Source organism: Lonchura striata, chromosome 32 (assembly GCF_046129695.1).
Source record: "Lonchura striata isolate bLonStr1 chromosome 32, bLonStr1.mat, whole genome shotgun sequence".
Lineage (NCBI taxonomy): Eukaryota > Metazoa > Chordata > Aves > Passeriformes > Estrildidae > Lonchura > Lonchura striata.
In genome coordinates, this window is record NC_134634.1 from 2,734,953 (window position 1) to 2,756,959 (window position 22,007).

Below are 22,007 nucleotides of genomic sequence, written 5' to 3' on the forward strand. Positions count from 1 at the left end.
AAGTAAAACCAACCCCAGGAGCAGCAAGATCTGCCTGACACAACAGAGGTCTGGGCACTCCTCATCTCAGGAGGTTGGGGGGAGTCCAAGGAGAACCTGTCCCAAATCCAAGCCCTGCAGCTGCTCCCTTCATCCCAGGGCTGTGCCAGAGTCCCGGAACCACAACACCCCCAAACCTTGGGGAGGGTTCAGATCTGCATCCAAATTCTGCTGCTCAGCTTCATCCCGAGCCAGGAAGATCAGAACAAACACAAACAGATGCAAAGGAAGCAGCTGAAACAAAGCAGCAACAGAAGAGGCATTTTTGATACCAAGTTTGATCCTGAATGGATTTTAATTTCCTCTGTGGATTCAGGGCTTGGCAGGAGGATTGAGCAGGAAGCATCTGCTATCACTGCCTGGGCTGGGCCTTTGTGCACAGGGTTTGAGGGCCAAAAAGGACCTTCAGATTCCTCAGCCTGGCCTGGGGAGCACAGGCTGGAAACCCAGAACTTGATTTTCCTGACTGAAGCCACTGGCAGCAACCTGGAGCATCTCCACTGCCTCACACTCACAATTCAGAGATTTAAGCTTGGTGGGGAGCTTGGGACACAGCCTGGAGTCCCACCAGCATGGAGGAAAAATAAGAATTAAAAAATAGCAAGGGCTCTGCACTTAACAACTTTTAGTGACATAATCACTTCACACTTCTTACAAAGGCACTTTCAGGGGAAAAAACACATAAACCCCAGCACTTCATAAATGCTGAAGGACTGCAAGGAAGAAGGGAGTACCCTGCACTTCTCATCCTACTTTCACAGCCTGCATTTCCCATCTTTCACCCAGAAACAGCCAAGTGGGTCCCACCATGGCCCAAGCAGCCAGCACCACCTGAGTGAGAACACAGGAGATCCTCCCTGCAGCCTGATTCTCACCCTGACAGCGACTTGTTGAACTCTGACAGCCTCAAACAGCCTTTAAATCCCCCCTTACGACTCTGGGCAGCCCCGTTTTCATGCCCAGTGCCTGCCTCCACATCCCCCTGGAGCAAGAACCCCTCACTCCTCGCTGCTGCTGCTGTGGCAGGGAACAGGGAGCTCTGGGGTGTGCCAAGCTGCCCCAAACCCAAAAGATACACTGTCTGGGGGAAGCCTTGATCTCCTCTGCTGGAGGGGCTGTGCTGGTCATCTTCTCAGCACTGGGGAACTGCGTCAGCAGCTTCAGGTTAAAATCCTCCCTCCGCTCGTACTCTTTGCCACGGTAGATGAAAACCTTATTCTGTGGGCAGGAGAAGAAAAAGGGAATTAAAATACAACAAAGCAGTGGGACAGAGCTTTCCAAACCCGGTTTATGGGAAAGGTGGATTCCAGCTGGACAGAAAAGGTGAAGGGATGAACAAGGTTGGAATGAGGGCACAGCACCTCCTGGGAGCCAGGGGAACCTCAGATTTGTCTAAAAAATCCATTGCTCCAAAAAGAATCATCAGCTAGGGTTGGAAAGGAGATTTTAAAGGCCACCTGCAATGAGCAGGGACACCCTCACACAGGATTGTCCACACAGACACAGCCCAGAGTCACTGGGCTGCTCACACCTCCCAGCACCCCCAAAACCCCCAGCTTCAGCACAGGAATCTCAGCCAGGAGCTGGATTTTAGTACCAGAATAAACGTGCCAGGAAATTCTTAAATACAGGCACCTGCCTGCCAGGCCTGGTGTGAGCTCCCTGAGGGATGTCCCTGGGCACAGGTGGGAATTCCACCTCGGTCCCATTCCTGACCACCACCACCCACGATGTCCTGGCAGTTCTGTTCTCACACCCACCACCAGACCAGGGCCAACCATTTTTCCACCTGGCAGTGGTTTCAGGAAGGGATGGATTCCAAAACCTGGCCTGGAGCTGAAAGCCCTCTGTGCCATCTCCTCACACAGCTCTAACTTAACATTCTCCTCTTTTTTTTTAAGCTTGGCTTCCACTGAAGACCAGAACTTCAAATAGCTCCAGGCTGAGCAGGTAAAATGGCCCTGAATTTTAAATAACAGGAGTATTTTAAGCCTTGCTGACCCTGGATCTGAGTCATTCCTGTCCTCCACACAGATCCAGCAGTGCTCAGCAGCTGTCTTAAATAAGAAGCACCTTTACAATTGAATTCTTCTGTGTGGGACAAACTCTACCTGAGAGAGAGTTTGTCCCACACATAATATATCTCATTATATCATTATATATATAAATATATCATTTTATGTATATATCATTTTATATGAATAATCCCCATCCTGAAAATTTGGTTTATTGAGGCTGAAAAGCAATGGGATAATTTCTTCACAGGCCAAACATTTTCTAACAGCAGCAATTCCATTTCAGAGGGAGCACAAACACAGAATGTAAATTCTGCTTAAATCCATAGAAGAATTTAACACTCATCTAAAAAACCTATTGTAACACCCAGACTCCACTCGAGCTGGAACACACAAAATTTCATCTCTAACTTGATTCATTTTAGACATTCCTGGGATTTAGATCTGTCAGTGCCACTGAAAGGAAAAGGAGTTTGGCACCGAATTTTCTTGGAAGCTCTGCAAAAATTGTGACTTTTAGGGTCTCCAGCAGTGGAGAAGTTGAGTGGGGAAGGATCCTCACCCTCAGGAAAGAGGGAAAACCCTGTCCATAGTATCCAACAGCAAAGTACTCGGGCTGAGGTCTCATGGCCTTCATGATGTTCTCATAGAATGTAGCTCTTTTTTTCTGGAAAAGAAAACAACATTTTCACTTTGGGATAGTCCAGGACACTGCCAGCTCACATTCCCAGGGACAATTCCTGAGCTCTGCCCTCAGAACACACTTCACAACTGCCCTTTGATGCAGTCTCTCATCCTTATCCATTTACTTGATTAAATATTTGCTTTGTCTGGGCCAGAACCAACTTCATTTCCTGGTCTGCAGGCATGAGAACAATGCCATGGCTTTAGGATTCCAGAAGGATATTTGAAATCCTTCACTGTGGGAAAACAAATTAAATACAAATACATTCTGAAAGAGAACAGACACAAATGGTGACAAATGTCAGAGAACTGGCAGAAATAAAACTGGGCAGATGATTCTGCTGTGAAAGAACATAAAGACCATCTGGTTCCATCCTTAACCACTAAAAAGCAGAATTCAGAGCCAAGAGGATTCTCTAGCTCTGTGCTCATGCCCAGCACTTTTATCACAGAAATAACAAGGTGATGTGATTTATGGAGCCTGAAAATACACCCTGGATGTCACTTCATTTGGTTAAGAGCAAGAATTCTAAACATCTGCAAATGGTATTATCATGCTAATTAGGAGGTGAAAAGACACTATGAAAATATTTATTCTACTACTAACCTTTACAAAACCATGGGGTTAAGTTGGTTTGTTTGTCTTTAACATGCATTTATTTTAGGCTTATCCTGCTTGAACAGTATTAACTGAAGCAGTCAGCAGGCTGCTGGATATGGAGGAAGAAAGCCTTACCAGGAGATTACCAAGTCCCTCGTAGTCAAAGACCTTGTTTTCATACATGTCAGCCAGCTCCTTGCTCAGCTGAATGGCTTTTTCCCACATCTCCAGAGGGTGAGGACAGGCAGGAGGGGGAAGAACAGCACAAGCAACATGAAAGACTCAGTTAAAAGCCTTCATTAGCACAGATAGGTAAACAAAATGCAGCTGATTTTAATTCAGGCACTACTTTCATGCTCTGCCAGGTTTCCCTCAGACTCTGCTGTGCATTTTGGGTTTTTTTTTGCAGGGATTATTACAGTCATACAGATCTTGTGATTTGGAGATCTGAGAGTGATTTACAAAGCCAGGTCTCCACTGAGATCCGGACACGAGAAACTGAGGCACTGGGAGGAGGAAGGACAGGCCTGAACAGCAGAGAGAGAAGCCCAGGTGGTCTCCTGCTCCAGCAGCACTGGGACAGGGGCTCCTTGGGTTTGTCTCATCATGGAATCATGGAATTTGGGTGGAAAGGGACCTCAAAGCCCAGTGCCACCCCTGCCATGGGGAGGCCATCTCCCACTGTCCCAGGCTGCTCCAGCCTGGACACTCCCAGGGATCCAGGGGCAGCCACAGCTCCTCTGGGAATTCCATCCCAAACCCTGACATTCCTTCCCAAGATCCCACCTAAATTTCCCTTATTTCAGCTCAGGGCCATTCAGCCCTGGCAGAAGCCTCTCCCCAAGGTCAGTGCCAGCCAGGGAAGCCCAGAAACCTGCCAGGAGCCACTCCCAGGGGAAGCCAGGAAGGAAGGAAAACTCCTGCCCTGTTCCCATCTACCCAGAACAGCTTCACTTTCCAGACACTCTTTGGCCAACACAGAAATAGGATTTAAAGATCTCCAGACAAACACGTGCCTTTGTGTTTGGTGGTATTTAAATCCTGATGGCAGCATTGGGATCCCTGTCCAAATCCCAGCCAGGTGTGGAACCACATCTGCTTTTCCCCTTGTAACCAACCCCAGCCTGCCCCAACCACCAAGAATTTCCCAGTAAGGAAATCCTAAATCCACAGCAAAGTGGATTTGCCAAGGCAGGGCTTGCTGCAGGAACGGGGTGAGGATCTCACCTTGCCTCTGTCGAAGAAGGAGATGATCTCCTGGTAGAGCTTCTCCTTGAGCTCCTGCTGGGAGTACACGCAGTAGGAATCCCTCTGCAGCAGGTGAGGCACGCAGGGCTTCTCTGACCACTGGCACAGGGAAAAAGGCAAAGCTGGAACAACTGCCACACTTCCAGATAAATCCCCACAGGGCGACTCAAAGCAAATCCCTCATCGAGGCAAAGGAAGTTTGGCAGGGATATAAACCTGAGACGTTCTCTCCCAGCTCACTGCAGCAGGAGGATGCTAATAATGATTCTTCTTTTAACGTTATTATCTGATTATATCACTTATTTTATGTATAACATGCAATTATATAGACATATGTGATTATTTGTATCTCATATCATTATATATATATTGTTAATGTAGGTGAACTCAGTGGGAAGAAATGAAGATGTTTGACTTGATTTAGAAGGCTGAATTATTCCTTTATTATAACTATGCTAAAATACATTAATATGCTATATAAAAGGAGGATATTAAAAGTACATACTACTTTCTCTGACCCTATCTCTAACCCTAACCCAACTTGTGCCCCTCTCTGAGAGTCCAGCCCCAGGTGGGTTGGATTGGCCACCAGGCTCAAACAATCCTCACCAGAATCCAACCAAGCACTTATTTTAGGTAAACAATTCTCTAAACACATTCTACATAGGAAAAACAAGGAGCAGAAATAGAAATTGTTTTCTCTTTCATTTCTCTCTGCGCACCTCTATGAAAAATCCCGAGAGGGAGAGAAATGTGCTTGTCACGTATATATAACTATATCATTTTATGTATATATAATTATATATATCATAGTTATAATTATTTTGCTGTGGAATCCCCAAGACTGTCAAGCCCCTCAATGACCACTGCTACCTACATGATTCAAAGTCCCATTAAAAGCAGAAAAATGAGGGTTTTGGTTATTCTGAGGTGTTTGTGCCTCATGAAATCCCAAACGCGGGGGTACCTGGAGCAGCTCGGCGTGCAGGAGCAGGGTGTAGGCAGCCTCTGTGAAGTTCTCACAGTCTGTGTGCAGGTCCCTGAGCTTGTACAGATACCTGAGCAGAGCAAAAGCAATTCCTCGGTGTGAATTCCTCCTGTGTCCAAGGCAGCTCCAAAGGCTTGTCCAGGCTCAAGGACACGGCCTACCTGATGTAAATGTCCTCTCGCTTCTTCTCCTTGTAAAAATTCTGCCAACAAGAGAAAAAGTCCAACATTGGCAATGTGAAGCAACACAGATTTGCAGAATCATCTCTAGGCAAGTAACCTGAGCAGCAGTTTTAGGAATTTCAGGGATATTTGCTGTTGTTTTGGCTGCTCAGGTGGATCCATCTCTGGGACCATCCCTTCATACCAGAGGGGCACCAGCACCTCCAAAAAAGGGACAAACCAGAGAAATCACTTGTCTAAAGTTAGACAGGCTCTTTGCAGGGGAACAAGATCCCAGTCTCTGCCTGTGTCCCAGGGTTCCAGATTGGGAGGATCAGCCAAGGACCTGATTTTGGACTGTCCATCTTTCTGTGATTATAGCTCCAGAGCCTGACTCGAGCACATCATTAACCAAAAGTGACATGAGGAGTTCATTAAAATCATCCCCTAGATCGAAAAGGATTCCAAGGGGGTCTAGAAAAGCCATGGGGAGGTGCCCAAAGCCCAGAGGAGTGGTCCCCAGCCTAGGGCAGGTGTCCCCAGCCTGGGGGAGATGTCCCCAGCCCAGGGGAGGTCCCTAAAGCCCAGGGGAGGTGTCTCCAGCCCAAGGGAAGGTCCCTAAAGCCCAGAGGAGGTGTCCCCCAGCCCAGGGGAGGGTCCCCAGCCCAAGGGAATGTGTCCCCAGCCCAAGGGAAGCTCCCTAAAGCCCAGAGGAGGTGTCCCCCAGCCCAGGGGAGGTGTCCCCAGCCCAGGGGAGCTGTCCCCAGCCCAGGGGAGGGTCCCCAGCCCGGGGGAGGTCCCTAAAGCCCAGGGGAGCTGTCCCCAGCCCAGGGGAGGGTCCCCAGCCCAAGGGAGGGTCCCTAAAGCCCAGAGGAGGTGTCCCCCAGCCCAGAGGAGGTGTCCCCCAGCCCAAAGGAAGGGTCCCCAGCCCAAAGGAAGGGTCCCCAGCCCAGGGCAGGGTCCCCAGCCCAGGGCAGGGTCCCCAGCCCAGGGGACGTGTCCCCCAGCCCAGGGGAGGTGTCCCCAGCGCAAAGGAAGGGTCCCCAGCCCAGGGGAGGGTCCCCAGCCCAAAGGAAGGGTCCCTAAAGCCCAGACGAGGTGTCCCCCAGCCCAGGGGAGGGTCCCCAGCCCAAGGGAGGGTCCCTAAAGCCCAGAGGAGGTGTCCCCCAGCCCAGAGGAGGTGTCCCCCAGCCCAGGGGACGTGTCCCCCAGCCCAGGGGACGTGTCCCCAGCCCAGGGGAGGGTCCCCAGCCGTACCAGCACGTTGACGGTGCAGCTCATGCGGTTCTCCTTGCTCTCATCGTGCATGATGGTCCTGTAGTCCAGCAGGTTCTCCAGGAGGCTGCTGACCAGCAGGGCAAACACCTCTCCCGGGGCTGACAGGTACTTGTGCTTCCTGCAGTGCTCCAGCAGCCTGCAGGGACACGGGCACGCTCAGCTCTGCCTCCCAGCACTGCCAAATGGCATTTCCCTGCCAATTCCCCAAAATCTTCACCGTTTCCCCGGATGGACACTCGGTGCTGGACACACACACCTGAGACTGCCAACTCAGGCAGGGCAGGACAGCACTTGCTGGTCAAAAAAACCGAGTTTTTGCTGCTAAAAGCTCCAATTTTGCTTTAACTTTGAGCCTGCTCTTCCATTTGCAGCCCCCTCCCAAATTTTGGCAGCCGACTCTGATTTCCATCTCCAGGTTAGGGCAGTTAAAAGTGCAAATAAACCTCTCATTTTTGGGCAATCAGCCTCAGAACACCTGCACAGCACTAAGATCACTGCAGCTGCACCAGCTTCCTGCTCACTGGAATAATTAACGAATTAGGGCTTCTTTGCATTAGAAAAGCAGCCCAATAAAGTGCGGAAAAATATATAAAAAGAGCCTCCAGGTGCTTTATAAAAACTCACAGTTTCTCCAGCAGGATCTTGTACTGCTCATCCCCTCGGCCCCCCTCCACCTCCTGGTCCAGCCTGGTGATCAGCTCGTTTTCAAACTGGAAAGGCACAAAAATCCCAATAAAGCAGAGAGCAGCTCCCAGGGGCTGCCACAGGAACAGCCTGGGGGGCTCCTGAGCCTCCCCACAGCCGAGGCCGGGCTGCTCTCAGTGCTGAGGCAGAAAAAAAGGAGGAAAAAATCCAAACTGGCAAGATTGGAGCAAGGAAATGCAAGTCCCCCCCCTCCCACCCCACACAGCAACGCTCTGCGCCCAAAAAATCCCAATATTTGACTGCCCAGCAGCTTTCTGCAGCCACTTACTGTCTGGTGTGGGGGATTTTGTTATTGTAAAGGTAAATAAACAGCTAAAATTGTATTTTAGACCCGCTGAGGGTCCCCAAACTGCTTCCCAGTTCAGAGGTGAGCATTGACACCTCTGCTAATGCAGGGAAGGGTGAAAAAAGGGGAATCCAAGGATTGACAAAGTCATGGCAAGGCTCAGGCAGGACAGAACTGGCAAGTCCTGAACCCTACAGACCAGAGGGACTTGCCAAGGGGTTTGGCACAATTTTGGGTGGGAAGTTTTTTGTTTTGTTCAAGTGTTCTATTTTTATTTTGCCCGATGGAGAATATGGAACATTTGTAGTGAAGATACCAGTATTGTGTGTCTATTGCAAATACATGTATTACAGTGCATTTATATATATATATTATTATTTTAATATATATTATTTTAAATATACTGTATTTTTATATTTATGTATTTATATATTTATATATTTATATATTTATATTTAAATATATTAAATATTTTAGTATATACTATTTTAATATATACTATACTATATATTTACTATTTTAATATATATTTTAATATATTATTTTAAATATATAATATTTATATATTTATAGATTTATATATATTTATATTTAAATATTAAATATTTTATTATATACTACTTTAATATATATTATTTTAAATATATAATATTTTTATTTTCTATATGTATATATTTATATTGTTTATATATTTATATTGTTTATATTTAAATATATTAAATATTTCATTATATACTATTTTAATATATATATTATTTTAAATACGTATTATTTTATAGTCATATATAATGAATATTCAATCACATTCTGTATAATTCTGTACATATAATATTATGTATTAAAATATTGATTTTTGCATATTGTATATCTGTATTTCATATTATATTGTATTTAATAGCTATATATATTGTATATATTAATTATATAGGGCATGCCTTACCATGTGGAAGTTCCCGTTCCCACTGAAGTTGAACTCACACTGCATCATGTCAAAAAAAATGGGAATTGTTGCTTTCCTCAGCTCAGGCTCTGGGACCAGGGTCACCTCCAGGATCGGCCCCACCATTGCTGGGATGAATTTTATTTTGTGGGGACCTGCAAGAAATTGAGAGTCAAAAGTCAAATCCATCCAGGGGCAGGGTTTGGATTTCCCAATGTTTAAGCACATTATTCACACAACAAACACTCTGCTCAGAATGTGGATTTGATGTGGATGTTACTTAAGGAAGAATTAACAGGTTACAGCTCCAAAATTCAGGAATAGCCCAAGGAAATAATTGGGCTGAATTGTAAAGCACAAAAAAAACTCTCTGAAAAATCCCACTCAACCTTTACATGGCAGAACATCCTTTAGAGGGAATCTAAGAAATCATCTCAGCAGCTGATGTGAGGAGAAAATCAGCTTTTCCAAGTTATTCACAGGAAAAAGGAGGATTTTGTGTGCTGAAACAGCTGAAGTTTAAGTGCATTTCCCCACATTAAACACGTGCAGCTTTTATAAGGAAATAAAAGGATTTGAAAGCCAGCTTGAGAGCTGGAATAAAGGTAATTCTTTAGCTGGAACTCACCCAGGTTATACCACATATCCCTGATTTTGAAGCCGATTTCTTTCCTCATGTCCCCATACCTGGAAACAGAATTCAAAGGAAGAGATGAGAAAGGCCCAAGCACTGAGATGATCCTTGGAATGCTGCTGGAGAATGAAAGGCAAAGCCACAGGTGCCCGTGGCTCACTCTGAGAGGGCACTGCAGACTGCTGAGAGCAGAATTTCCTGGAAATTCAGATTTCCTGAAAGCTGCAGCCCTCCTCCTGCTTCCTGCAATTCCACCCCACTTTGGTTGGGTTTGGGGTTTTTTTCCTAAAGCTTTAATCTCTGATATCAAGGCAATGCAAAAAGATTTTGCTATCAGGCTTCTACAAGCCACTTCTGCAGAAAAATGGGACAAATCATAACAAAAGTCTGTGTCAAGATGCTCAGAGGCACCCAGCTCCAAGGAAATGAAGATGCAAAAGCTGCTCAGTGACTAAAAATTGCTGGTTTGGAGCTATGAATGGCACTGAAAAGAAGAAAAAAATAAAAGGTGGGGGATTAAAAGCTGGAGAGCTTTTAGGATTCCTCTGACCTATGAAAAATAAAAGGTGGGGGATTAAAAGCTGGAGAGCTTTTAGGATTCCTCTGACCTATGAAAAATAAAAGGTGAGGGATTAAAAGCTGGAGAGTTTTTAGGGTTCCTCTGACCTACCTTCCACAAAGGCTGAGGAATTGCAAAAGGGAATTTTGGGAATAATGACAACCTTTCCACTACCGACCTCTCCGTGGAGAGACTCCTGGCAAGATGTTCAAGATCTGCCTGCCCAAACCTCAAGCAGCCCTAATTTACAGCCCTGACATCTTGTCCTGGTCCCTCCCTTATCAGGGTGGCTTAATCAGCATTTCCACCCCGGGGTTGTGTGAAAGTGCCTGGAACAGCAAAAAAAGGGCCAGAAATGGGAACTCACTTCTTGATGATTTTGTTGCGTTTGGCCTGGGAGAAGGTCTCCAGCTGGAGGGACTCGTGAGTGAGGAAGGCCACTGCCAAATGGAAATAATTATTCCAGAGCTGGGGGAGAGAGAGGAGATTAAAATGGGAGGATAACAAAGGAAAAGCAACAACGGGCACAAAAGAAGCTGCCCAGAGCTCCCTCCATGAGGAGGGGACCCACAGTGAGCCACAGCCTGCTACCAGTGGGATTTAGCTGTTCTAGCAGGTCTGGGATCCATAAGGAAATCCAGAAAAACAGGACAATCACCTGGAGTTCAAAATTAGCTTGATCCAGGAAGAAGCGGTTGAGGACGGAGGTGAATTGGTTCACTGCCCGGAGGAAAACCCTGAAGAGATAAAAACATCAAATAAAGGCGATTCTGTGAGCAAAATCAATGACATTGCAGCTCTGGGTTACAGCTCCATGTGCAAGCTCAGGAGGCAGCAAGAGATGCTCCCAAAAAAGGCAGGAATTCCTTTAAATCAGGGAATATTCAGGCAAAGTTAACCCTTGGTTTAACAGCCTCAAGTTGCATCAGGGAGGCTCAGGTTGGATATTGGGGAAAATTTCCTCTCTGCAAGAGGGGTTAAGCATTATCCAGTTCTGGCTTTAGGTTTTCCATGTGATTCCCTCAGAACTGAGACCAAAAAAGCTTCTGTGGATTAAGTTGTAAAAAAGACCCCAGGGTTCGATGATGTTCTAGGCAGGACAGAGATTTCCAGTTCCAGCAGTGGAACTAAAACGGGCTGAAATCTGATTTAAACCAACCTGAAGCAGCTGAAGAAAATAAACTGCCTTGTGTGAGTGGCAGGTCCAGGGAGGCTCCAAAGCCAGATTTAACCCAGATTTAACCCTGTACCTGCTCTGCATCATGTTCATCACCATCCAGTCAGCTGCATACACGTTTTTCCCAATCAGATCCTTGAACATAATGAATGTTTCCATCAGGAAATCCTGTTGGAAAAAGAAAAGCCCATCAGGTTGCACGTGGTGGGTTTGTGTCCGTGGAATTACAGGGAGACAATGCTGTGAGCTGGTGAAATGCAGATGTTTGGGATTGCAGTGATTAATGACCGTGCTGATTGGCAATTAGTGCCCTGCCCTGCCTAAGAGGGGTCTCTCATTCTGTTGGTACAGCCCAATAATGAAATTATTCCTGACATCTCATCCATCCACTTGCACAAGGAGAAATAATTGCACAGAATGTTGGTCTGCTTAATGGTATCTGTCTTTGCTGTTTTGCATTAAGCTGTGCACAAGCTGGATTAGAGAGCAAAACCAATATTGCAAGGCTTGTTCCCAAATCTCTGAGTGCTGACAGTGCAGCAGATCTAAATGATCTAGGAAGTCTGAAATGACAATGTAATTTCACTCACTAATTAGGGTTAAATCTTTCCTGGTCCAGTTTAAAGGCAGTGAATATAACACCAGAGATGCGATTTAGATGTGATTCTACATTATTGTAGAAAATACACTTTTTTGCACAAACACCCTCCAAACGTGACTTCAAACTTGGAAAAAAACAAGGTTGAATTGCAGAATGAGAGGAAAAAAAAGGAAAAATAACAGAGATAAGCAAAAGAAGGGAATATCAAGAATATTGATCTCCTCCTTGTGGTCTCTGCAGATACAAAAGCCACTCTGAGCTCTTAAATCAATTCTATTCTCTGCAGCAGCACATTAATATTCAAATATGAGAGGGACACAAAGAAGGTCACAGGAGGAACCATCCCCCTGAAATGATCACCAGCAAGAAAATCTGTTGAGCTGAACAGTTTGGGCTGAAGAATTGGCAAGATATTGATGGAGAAATGAAGCACTCGGTGCTGCCTCAGTAAAAATCCTTTTGGCATTGTTAAATCAGAGCCTGAGGAGAGGGTTGGATTTGACACGGGCACCTTGAAAATATGAATTAACTCCTAAAAGTGCTAAACTCACCAGGGAATGAGGCCAAGGCAGCACAAACATACCCAAAAAAGAACAACAAAAATAAAAGGAGTTTTAAACCCAAAACTTTCTGTTGGTATCAACAACCACCACACCACTACAAAGGCAGATTTGCTCCTGATTTAAAGGTGTATAAAAATCAGATTAGAAATTATTATTTTCTATAATCATCCTGAAAATCTTCTCACTGGATGAACACTTCCAGAAATCCTGAATCTTTCTGATTTTGGTTTATTTTTTCTTTCCTTCCTTCCTGCCCAACAAATCATTTGGGTAAGATAAAACCAGTCCTAAACCCACATGAAGTGTGAATGATCTGTAGATGGCTCTGTTGCTCCACGCTGGCTCAAGAGCGGATTTTGCAAGTGATTGTCTGTGAAATTCTGTATTTCCAACTGCACAGGGGGAAAAAGGGATCACCTTGGCTCCCAAAACTGAATTCCAAAGCTTCTGGTGGGTTTTGTGGAAGAACACAACTCCAGGCCCTTCCCCAGCTGGTATTTCAATAAACAGCCACTTCCCAATTTCAAAATAAGAATACAGAGACAAAAAAGCTCCAACAGTTGGGTACCAGTCTTGCTAAAATATTAATTTAGGTGAGTTTGGGGGGAAAGCTGCTGATTTTAAGCAGAAAAACCCCTCAGAAATGTAGTATTTCACCTTATTTCACACCCGAAGTTTTTGGGGACGTGAATTTTCAACATTTTGAGAACTTTCTGCACTAAAGCAAGATTCAAGCATTTCATTAAACTTCAGAGGAGGGGAAAGAATTAGATAAAGAGAACAGGGGCACAAAGGGAGCGCCGGATAAAGGGAAATGCTTCTCTTTTCCATCTTCATTCCCTCTTCTGGTTCCTGACTCAAATCAAACATTTCTTTACCCATTCAAAAATGTTTTTCCTCGATGCCACAAATGCTGCTCTTGGGCTCTGCTGAGTCAGCAATCCCCCCGATGCCCAGCAAGGGTGACAGGAATAAATTCCCAGAAATTGTGGCCCCAGGAGCCACTGCTGAGGGTTTTCTCACCCCAAAATCAGCCCAGAAATGACCCTGCAGAGCAGAGAGGTGCTGCTGGGTGGGCTGAGGTCATTCCCCAGCCAGGCTGACTTACAATGATGTCCTGCCTGGTTTTGAAGGTGTTGATGTAATGGCTGTAATGGAAATCATCCATCTGCCTCAGGATGGCTGTCATGCAGGCCACGAAAATACCCTGGAATGGGAAAACCACAAAATACTGGGTTATTTGCCTGGGTTAAGCACTGGAACTTCTAAGTGTGGCACATCAGTGTGACCTGGTCAAGTATCACTGATCAGAATATTCTTATCTGTGTCCTAACATCAACCTCTAAACCAGTCAAGAATTCCTAAAATTAAAGCTTGAAATCTGGCTATTGCTTTCTTTCCCCCCCATGGATTGCAAAAGAAACACATCCTTCAAACACAGAATTTTGTTTTGTATATATTGATCCACTCCATCAGATATTAGAAGTCTTTTCCAAGCTGACCCAGATTTCCAGATTTAGCAGGGCCAGCTGCAATTCTTATGGGTAGCACATTAAAGTGACCCCAGACTTATCAAAAATCAGGTAAATCCCCAGCTCCTGGATTCCCCATCCTTCTATAGATGAGCTCCAGGGTGAATTTTAACACCCCAGCTGCCACACAGGGCTCAGAAATGCCCCTGAATGGTCTCATCCCCCAGCATTTCATCCTCTTGAGCCCAGGTGACAAAATGCAGCAAAGATCCTGTGTCAGGCGCTGCACTGACACAGAATTCTGAGCACAGGGGCCAAAAGGAAACGACTCAGTGACTCAGCTCAGACTGGAGAGGGATAACCTGAATCCTAATCCTCAGAAAAAACACCAGGAGCCATGGCTGGGTGACAGAGAAACCCTGCAGGGCAAGGAGGGATGAGTGCATCAGGCACTGCTGCCCACTGAGAGCTCCCAGGGGAGTGAAGCCCTGTGTCAGAGGGGCTGGAGAAAGAAGGGAGGCAGAGAAGGGTTCTCAGGGTATGAACCCTGTGTCAGAGGGGCTGGGGAGGCAGGGAAAGGCTCCCAGGGTATGAACCCTCTGTCAGAGGGCTGGGGAGGCAGGGAAAGGCTCCCAGGGTATGAACCCGTGTCAGAGGGGCTGGGGAGGCAGGGAAAGGCTCCCAGGGTATGAACCCTCTGTCAGAGGGGCTGGGGAGGCAGGGCAGGGCTCCCAGGGGAAGGGACACAGGGGTGGGGAAGGGCTCCCAGGGTATGAACCCCACTGTCAGAGGGGCTGGGGAGGCAGGGCAGGGCTCCCAGGGTATGAATCCTGTGTCAGAGGGCTGGGGAGGCAGGGCAGGGCTCCCAGGGTATGAATCCTGTGTCAGAGGGGCTGGGGAGGCAGGGAAAGGCTCCCAGGCTATGAACCCTCTGTCAGAGGGCTGGGGAGGCAGGGCAGGGCTCCCAGGGTATGAACCCCACTGTCAGGGGGCTGGGGAGGCAGGGCAGGGCTCCCAGGGTATGAACCCCTGTGTCAGAGGGCTGGGGAGGCAGGGCAGGGCTCCCAGGATATGAACCCGTGTCAGAGGGGCTGGGGAGGCAGGGCAGGGCTCCCAGGATATGAATCCTGTGTCAGAGGGCTGGGGAGGCAGGGCAGGGCTCCCAGGGTATGAACCCGTGTCAGAGGGCTGGGGAGGCAGGGAAAGGCTCCCAGGGTATGAACCCGTGTCAGAGGGCTGGGGAGGCAGGGAAAGGCTCCCAGGATATGAACCCTGTGTCAGAGGGCTGGGGAGGCAGGGCAGGGCTCCCAGGGTATGAACCCGTGTCAGGGGGCTGGGGAGGCAGGGCAGGGCTCTCACGATGTGCGGGGACTGGCGGCTCATCCCGATCACCGTGCGGTTGACCCGGCGCAGCAGCCGCTCCATCATCAGCTGCACGTGCAGAGCAGTGGCACCCTGGGGACAGCCAGCAAGGGACATTGGAGACCATTGCTCAGGCACAGCCTTCCTGCACAGCTCCCTGCGTGGGACGACTGCCCTGGCAGCGTTCAGTTGCCATTAGGGGAAGAAGAAGAAGGAGATTTAAGCGCACGAGCGATCGATTCAAACGCTCTGGGATTCACTTGGTGGAGAATTCCCTTAATGGATCTGTCCCAGCTTCATCAGCTCATCCTGAGGCTTCCACATCTTTTCTCTGAGCAGTTCAAACCACTCTGTTCACAGCCCCTCAGAACAGTTCCCATGGCCAGAGTGGGAAGTGCATCTTTCTGCCTGAACAGTGATTGTTGTCCTTATTCCACAATAGAAAGAATGAGCAACCCCCTCATTTTTATACCATATAATATTTCTTTGACTTGCTCCAAATTACTGAACAAGCCACCAAAGCAGCTGAGATGACATTTTGGTCCCTAGAAAGGGAAGTAACTGTTTCTAGTAGTGATAACAACTAATTCAGCCTTTCCTGACTCCTTTTCAGACAGAGCTCCTACAAAGACCTGCACAGCAAGGCATCACAAAATTTCTATAAATATCACAATTCTGGCTCATTAAAGCATAAGTTGAGCATGTTTCTTTCCTGTAGCATCTCAAAAGAAGAACTGAGCTGAACTGGCAGCCCTGAGAGCTCGTGCTCACCACATCTTTGCGGTCCAGGACCTCCAGGACACTGCTCAGGAGCTGGGAGCTGGCCTCGTGGTCGGGCTTGCTGGAGTTGTCATCCAGCTGCCCACTCAGCTGATCGATGAGCAGGGGCAGGAGGGCATCTCTGCACTCTGCAAAGTGACACAGGGACAGAGCAGAGCCTCAGCATGCCCTGGCTGCGGGCACCTCACAGCAGGGTCCTGCTCCTGATTCCATCTGGGACAGCAGAACTTGCTTAAAGCCACTGGAGTTACAAAAAAAGGACTGGAGAGAGTCATAAATGATCTGTAATTTGAATAATGGAATGCCAGAATGGGTTGAGTTGAAGGGACCAAAAAGATAATCTCATCCCACCCCTGCCATGGCAGGGACACCTCCCACTGTCCCAGGCTGCTCCAGCCTGGCCTTGGGCACTGCCAGGGATCCAGGGCAGCCCCAGCTCTGGGAATTGCAGCTCAGGCCCTGCCCACCTTCACAGGGAGGAATTCCTTCCCAATATCCCATCTAACCCTGTCCTTTCATTCATAAATTCTGTATATTCCACCAAACAGCACACTCAGCTTCTCCCTCCTTCTACATCACCACCCTGGATCAGGATCCCACATACTGGGCACTGAATAAAGACTGAACAGCAAAAAAACTCAGTTCTTCCACGGCAAGGAATGCTTTGAGTTGGATTTAATGGTGGATTGCCCCTGATGACTGACAGGGGAAGGGTTTTGAAGGGTGGGTGGCCCCTGGCAGAACCCAGAGCCTTCCAAGTGCCACTCACCAGCCTGCTTGAACAGGTCACTCTCCACGATCTTGGTCAGGCAGTTCAGCTTCTGCCGGACCAGCTGGTTGTCAGGGATGCTCTGGATGAACTTGCTGAAGAGGACACTGTGTGCAGCACAGAGGGAGCAGAGGGTCAGCATTCCCAGCCCATCCATCCCACACAGACACTGCCAGGCACCCGGGCCACACCAGAAGTGGCAGCTGTGCTTCTTCTGTGCTTCTTGGGGGTCTGTGGCACAGGAAAAACTCCTCTCTCCCTCCATGGACTGAGTATTGATTATCTGAAGGGTGGGAACATGACTGGGGGGTCCAAATGTGTCTCACTATGGTTTGTTGGAATTGGAGAGGGGAGGAGGAATGTTTTGGAAGGTTTTCATTTTGGAGTTGGTGTGTGTTTTTCTTTTTTTTTTCCTTTTATAGTAGAAGTAGTTTAATAAAGTTTTTTCCTTTGTTATTAAGCTTGGGCCTGCTTGTGGGAATCCAGGGCTTCCCTCTGGCTGCCCTGGAAGGCCTGGGACCCTTTAAATGGTGCTTTTATTCTAGGACACGCCAGGTACATCCCAAACCCTAAAACAGGCACTGCTCTGTGCCCTCCCAAAGCCAGGGTCCTCATAAGACAGGAAAACTGGACAGGACAAACACCCGTTAAACCAATATGGTTAATCAAACGTTCTCCCTTTATTAGAGAGAAGATGGCAGTTTTTATACACTTCTATTTAGTTTACAGTTTACAAAGGCACTCTCATTGGCAAGCCAACATTGTTTGTCTTTGTCTTAAGGTGGCCTAAACCTCACACTATAAACCTGTGCTGCTTCACACCCAGACAGCCCAGTGCTTCCCATCACACCTTAATACAATTTCTAACTGTGCCACAAACTCTTAATTTCTAACTGTGCCACAAACTCTTAATTTCTAACTGTGCCACAAACTCTTAATTTAATTTCTAACTGTGTCCCAGGCTTGGAGGCCTCACAAGGCCCAGACCTGAGGTCTAGACTGGAGTAGCTTAAATCTTATTCCAGACATAAATCATGGCCTCTCTCTCACCCTGCAGTGCCACACAGGTAAATCCCACTGGCTGTCACACCCAGGGAAAGCAAGAGTTTGGAAAGATTCATTTGAACCAACTCAGCAGCCCGCTGGTGAAATTTGGAACATCCACAACAGCAAAGGCACAGCCTCCTTCCAGATGCCCCTTTCATCTCCAACCCCAGATTCCCTTAATTCAATTCCAGGGACATTTGCTGCCTCTCTGCTGCTGCCCAGCAAATCACTTGTGTCAGGGCAAGGAGGCAGGGCTGGGCAAAGCTCTGAGCACCAGGAATCCACAGGGCTGAGAATTTCCCGGATAAAAACAACTTTTGGGTTCCCAACCAAAGCTTGGCCTTTGCCACACTTTCCAAGAGCATTCACCAAGAGCTGGTGGAAACTTGCATGAGGTTTCAACACTTCACTGCCCTCAGATTTTGCTTTTCAGTAAAATCTCGAGGTGCCTGTTAGGATCCCAGAATCCTGGAATGATTTGGGCATCAAGGGGCACTAAAATCACCCAGCTCCACCCTGCCATGGGCAGGGACACCTCTCACTGCCCCAGGTGGCTCCAAGCCCATCCAGCCTGGGCTTGGGCACTCCCAGAATGAAAAACTGGGATGCAGAGAATCCTTTGAACTCCACTAACATCCTGTAAAGCCCTGCAAGCACTTCCTCGAGTCCATGCACAGGATCTGCGCCATCAGATCATAACCAGAGTGGCTCTTTTTAGCCAAAGCTCCAAAACTCTTCCCACCAGATCAGATGGGTTTAGAGGACAAACAAACTTAATAGTTACCTGAGCTCAACAGGGTCAAATACCAGCTTGACATCATTTATGATGCTGGGCAAATATTTTAAAGCTGCCCCCTGAAAAAAGAAAGAAACCAAGGACATGAAACACACGTGGGAAATCCAGTTTTTGTCAAAAGTAAATATAAGGACAACTGCAGAGAACAGGTTTAAAATCAAATTTATGTATCCAAAGAGCCTCCAGCCACTCCAGATCTGCAGTGCAGAGTGGGAAAAGTGCAGGAGAAGTGATTCATGGATAATTCTCTCATTCCTTTTTCTGGCCCAGCCCCTTCCCAGCTGCACCAGTTGATCTAATTAAAGATTTTTACTTTTTCCTGGAAATGATGCTCACCTTGATCTTGACAGCCTCCTCCAGGGGCCGGTCCATGAGGACATTGAAGGAGAGGAACAGCTGGCGAATTGCATCATTGAATTCATTCCCATCCTCACTCTTCCCATAAACACTGCAAAGAACAGGGCCAGTTACACACGGAAATCCAGCAGCTGAAACAGGATTTCATCCCGTGGAACAACATCTTAATGCCATCTCCTTCCACAAAGACACAGGGGTAAAAATGGAATTGGACATTTTGCAGGGAAAACTGCACTTTTCAGGCTGCTACTGCAGCAAATTCTGCTTGAGTTCCAAGTATTAAACAGGAAAAAAATCCATAATGGACATGAATAAAGAGTTTCAAACCCTCACTGTGAATCTCTGGAAGGATGTTTTTGAAGCTGCAATTAAACTACTTTGATTGGAGAAATGTGTCATCTCCCACCTCACCTAATGATTGAAGTATCTATGAGTTTCTTAAAGTTTCTGAAAATGAGGAGGAAATTCCATATTTTACTTTATAAAATAAATACTGGGTTCCTTTTCAGCTCTACCATGTGCTGCTTATTGCACGTTAGGGGAAACTAAGAGGTTTTTCTCCCTTCTAATCTAGTACTTTAATTTTTGCTCAACTCATTTGTTCCAGCCACTAACGAAGGGCAGAAAGATCCTCTCAATCAGTCAGTGATGGAGGATTTGATGAAGAATATCTGTTGTAGTGATATTTACTGGAAGGAACCCCAGTGGTTTCCCAGAGGAGGCGCAGGGATGGAAGGGCTGGACCCACCTCAGGTACAAGACCCGTGACTGCACGATGAACCTGAACAGGTATTTCAGGGCCTTCAGGGCTGCAAAGAGCAGCTCTGTCTTGCTGGAGTCCTCAGCGTTCCCCACGTAGCAGTTCAGGACTTTGGTGAGTTTCCTTTGGAAATAAAAACACAAAAAGGGGAAGCGATTCGGGCACGGTTCAGCTCCTGTGCAGGTTCAGCTGCCTCGCCCCAGAGAGGAACTGCAGGCACAAAAACACCACAGGGCTCCTCCTCACTGCCCATTTCCTTCCCAAACCTCGGGCTAAAAGGTCACAGATTCCACCCTCTTGCTCTGCTTTTCTTTTGCCCTGAAAGGACCTGTCCAGGAGGATGCAAACCCCGCTCCCAGGGGAAGGGACCGAGGCTTTCTCCCTGTGAGAGAATTCCCACGTGTGGAGCAGGAGGAGAAAAGGAAACGTGGATGGGCAGGAGAAGAGGACTTCAAGCTGTGTTTCCTCCTTTAGGGTGGCAGCCAATTCATGCAGATCAATAAAAATTAACAGGAGATTTTTAAAGAGGAAAAGCAGTTTGGTTTCTGGTTTTGCCCTCAGTTTGAACTTTTCACTTCTGCCACCACAAGGGTGATGACTTTTGGCTAAGGGGTGCTTGATCAAGGGGCTGGAAAGCCAAGATCCACGACAGAAGTGTCTTTTCTGTCTGCTTTGCCAGAAAAAAACTTCACAACGGAATTTTTTAGAGGGTAAAAAATGCACTAAGAAGGATTCTTTTTCTCCTGAATGCAGAGAAGGGATGGAACTCTGCTCTCTGCTGCCTTTATCACATTAACATCATCCAAAATGACCTCATCAAATACATCACCAGGAGCTGATGTCATCCCCAAAGCCCCCAGTCACACTGCTGGGTGGCACCCGAGCTTTGGGACCAATACTCACACGTAGGCCAGGGTTGCACTGAAGTGTTTGTAAATGTAAGTCTCAAGCACAGTGTTGAAATGCTGGAACTTGATGTCTCCAATCAAAGAAATAATAAATACCTGCCAAAAAATCCAGAAGGAAACAAATCCACAGAGCTGCACACTAACTTGAATAGAACAGTCTCTAATTCCATTTATTTTGCTGGGTTGTAATTTTTTTTTATCAACAGCATCAATGCTACAGAGAGGGTTATTCATGTTGTAACAGTCACTAAATACTGTGTGTGTGCAATTTATTACTCTTTTAACTATGGGTACTAAAAACCTGATGCACATTTCAGTCCTGGCTCCTGAAAAAGCCTCAAAAAGTGTTTAAATATCATTTATTTCTAGAGCAAAATACCAACTGTTCACTGGAATTACCCGGAACAGACTGGAAATGTGGCTGAAAACAAACTCTGCAGCCATCGAGGGTTCACTCACCAGCGCATCAAACACCAGGAAATCATAGGTTTCATTTTCTGACATTTCCATCATGATGTTGAAAAGTGCATCGAGGGTGTCTGGCAAAAACTAGAGGGGAAAAGGAACAGTAAAAGGGTGGGGAAAGGCAACTGCTTCTGGCATCCTGCACAGGAGTATGAGCTGGATCATTCCTCCCCTTCCAGCCTGGCTGAACTGTAAAACCTGTCCACGAGAAAACATCTAAAAAGGGATCTCAGCCCTGTGTTCATGCACATGATTGTCATGATCATCTCTATAGGAAGGAAAATCTTTTCTTCTCAGCTCTAAAAGGTCCCACCTTTGCTGTTCTATTCCCTTTTCATCCCACAGGATAAAAATCCTGACCTCTCCGGAGCAGCCCGCCCTGTCCCGAGGCAGGACACTGCCCTCAGCCAGTCTGCAGTGACACAGTGACACATCAACCCCGTGTTCAGCTGCTCCACAAAACCATCACCTTGCAAAAACCCAGCACAGGTGAGATCCTTCCTCCTAAATCCTTCAGCACACCATTTGCTGTGGGAATTCCCCCCATATCAGGTCCACTGCCCACTCCCCATCTCCTGTTCTGTGAGATCTCTGGGCTCTCTCTGCTCCCAGATTCACAGCAAGCCCCTCCTCATTCACAGAGGAGTTGAAAATTAAATGTTAGGCTTTGGATGTGTCTCTTATTTCATAAGGATAAAGGGGAAAATAAATTCAACGCTCTCTCCCTGATCCCTCTAATATTCAACTTGTGTAATTCTGGTAAATTCCCCTAATGAGGGGTGGAGCAGAGGGTCCCAGAGAAGCTGTGGCTA

At 47.0% G+C, this 22,007-nt stretch overlaps 1 protein-coding gene across 1 annotated transcript in view; it reads right to left on the reverse strand.

The window, feature by feature from the left end:
* The window catches only part of DOCK5 (dedicator of cytokinesis 5), an 82,718-nt gene that overhangs the window by 17,737 nt on the left and 42,974 nt on the right, over nucleotides 1-22,007 (reverse strand). Inside the window, exons 20-41 of the mRNA XM_077789239.1 lie at nucleotides 21,190-21,279; nucleotides 20,726-20,826; nucleotides 19,811-19,945; nucleotides 19,042-19,153; nucleotides 18,694-18,764; nucleotides 16,863-16,969; nucleotides 16,085-16,221; nucleotides 15,311-15,406; nucleotides 13,588-13,686; nucleotides 11,389-11,483; nucleotides 10,797-10,875; nucleotides 10,506-10,606; nucleotides 9,574-9,632; nucleotides 8,946-9,100; nucleotides 7,639-7,724; nucleotides 6,994-7,150; nucleotides 5,737-5,777; nucleotides 5,555-5,645; nucleotides 4,567-4,686; nucleotides 3,475-3,564; nucleotides 2,617-2,721; nucleotides 1,116-1,257 (exon numbers count right to left, since the gene is read on the reverse strand). Of these exons, the coding sequence (XP_077645365.1) occupies nucleotides 1,116-1,257; nucleotides 2,617-2,721; nucleotides 3,475-3,564; nucleotides 4,567-4,686; nucleotides 5,555-5,645; nucleotides 5,737-5,777; nucleotides 6,994-7,150; nucleotides 7,639-7,724; nucleotides 8,946-9,100; nucleotides 9,574-9,632; nucleotides 10,506-10,606; nucleotides 10,797-10,875; nucleotides 11,389-11,483; nucleotides 13,588-13,686; nucleotides 15,311-15,406; nucleotides 16,085-16,221; nucleotides 16,863-16,969; nucleotides 18,694-18,764; nucleotides 19,042-19,153; nucleotides 19,811-19,945; nucleotides 20,726-20,826; nucleotides 21,190-21,279 (2,269 nt within the window). The remainder of the gene's footprint in view (nucleotides 1-1,115; nucleotides 1,258-2,616; nucleotides 2,722-3,474; nucleotides 3,565-4,566; nucleotides 4,687-5,554; nucleotides 5,646-5,736; nucleotides 5,778-6,993; nucleotides 7,151-7,638; nucleotides 7,725-8,945; nucleotides 9,101-9,573; nucleotides 9,633-10,505; nucleotides 10,607-10,796; nucleotides 10,876-11,388; nucleotides 11,484-13,587; nucleotides 13,687-15,310; nucleotides 15,407-16,084; nucleotides 16,222-16,862; nucleotides 16,970-18,693; nucleotides 18,765-19,041; nucleotides 19,154-19,810; nucleotides 19,946-20,725; nucleotides 20,827-21,189; nucleotides 21,280-22,007) is intronic.